Source organism: Trichechus manatus, unplaced genomic scaffold, assembly GCF_000243295.1.
Source record: "Trichechus manatus latirostris isolate Lorelei unplaced genomic scaffold, TriManLat1.0 scaffold00255, whole genome shotgun sequence".
NCBI lineage: Eukaryota > Metazoa > Chordata > Mammalia > Sirenia > Trichechidae > Trichechus > Trichechus manatus.
Window position 1 is genome coordinate 49,181 of NW_004444191.1, and position 989 is coordinate 50,169.

General features: G+C 49.3%; 1 protein-coding gene across 1 annotated transcript in view; it reads right to left on the reverse strand.

The window, feature by feature from the left end:
• Window positions 1-679: 679 nt before the first annotated feature.
• Window positions 680-989, reverse strand: part of CCDC93 (coiled-coil domain containing 93) — a 103,268-nt gene continuing 102,958 nt past the window's right edge. The window contains exon 17 of the mRNA XM_023724685.1: window positions 680-888. Coding sequence (XP_023580453.1) covers window positions 703-888 — 186 coding nt within the window. The 3' untranslated portion in view covers window positions 680-702. The remainder of the gene's footprint in view (window positions 889-989) is intronic.

Sequence of the window (989 nt, forward strand, 5' to 3'; positions counted from 1 at the left end):
CTCCGGCGCTTCCCGCCCCTGCCCCTTCTCAGTCCTGCTCGTCTCTCTCCCGACTTCTCGGGGTCAATTTCCTCTCACTTTAGCAGAACTCAGTTCAGGGATTACTTGCATTTTTTGTGTTGTTGTTGTTAGGGAGCCGTCGAGTCGACTTTCGACTCACAGCAATCCCACGTGACAGAGGAGAACTGTCTCATTTTTAAAATTTTGTTTTGTTGTTGTAGAGAATATACACAGCAAAACATACACCAATTCAAGCACTTCTACACGTACAATTCAGTGGCACTGCTTTCTCATTTTTTATAGGGGGTTCCTAAAATCCAAAAAGCTCTTGAAATTCTAAGGAATAAATCTCTAATGGCAGAACATCACAAACCAAAGATCTAAGGAGGAAGTGATTCTGGGCAAGAAAGGGAGCTTGTAGCAAGAGTTGGTTTCTTCGTCTGTAAAACGGGGTAATATCACTCACAGGTGTTCAATACACGGTAAGAGCTTAAACATAGAGCGACAGCAGCCTCTGCACCACCGGTGTCGACAGCTCGTGCAGCAGGCCCTGCCCACTGCTGAGTCAGACACACAGTGTCTTCAGACTTGAGACCACACTCCCAGAGCCACAAAGGCAGCCATGGTCTTCCCAGGGCATTCCCCACCCCTGGTGCAAAATCTGGCCTGCATTACAGAAGCAATGCTCTCTAAGATCAAACTTCAAGATTTGGGGGCAAGACAAAGAGGCCATCTGACCTTCATTCTACTTTGCTTAATTCCTTCCACGATCTGTTCCATCTGACGTAGAAACTGGTCCCGGGAAGCAGGCGACGCCATGGCTCTGAAAGAAAACCAGCGGAGGTTTAACCAGCACACAAACTCGGGGTCGGGGTGGAAGGAGTCAGCCTCTTACCCGGACTCTGCCCCAAAAGGCAACCAGGCCTTTGAAGGCACACTGCACCCACGCGGGCCACTGGGGTCCCAGGCACTTAAGGGATTCTAAACCA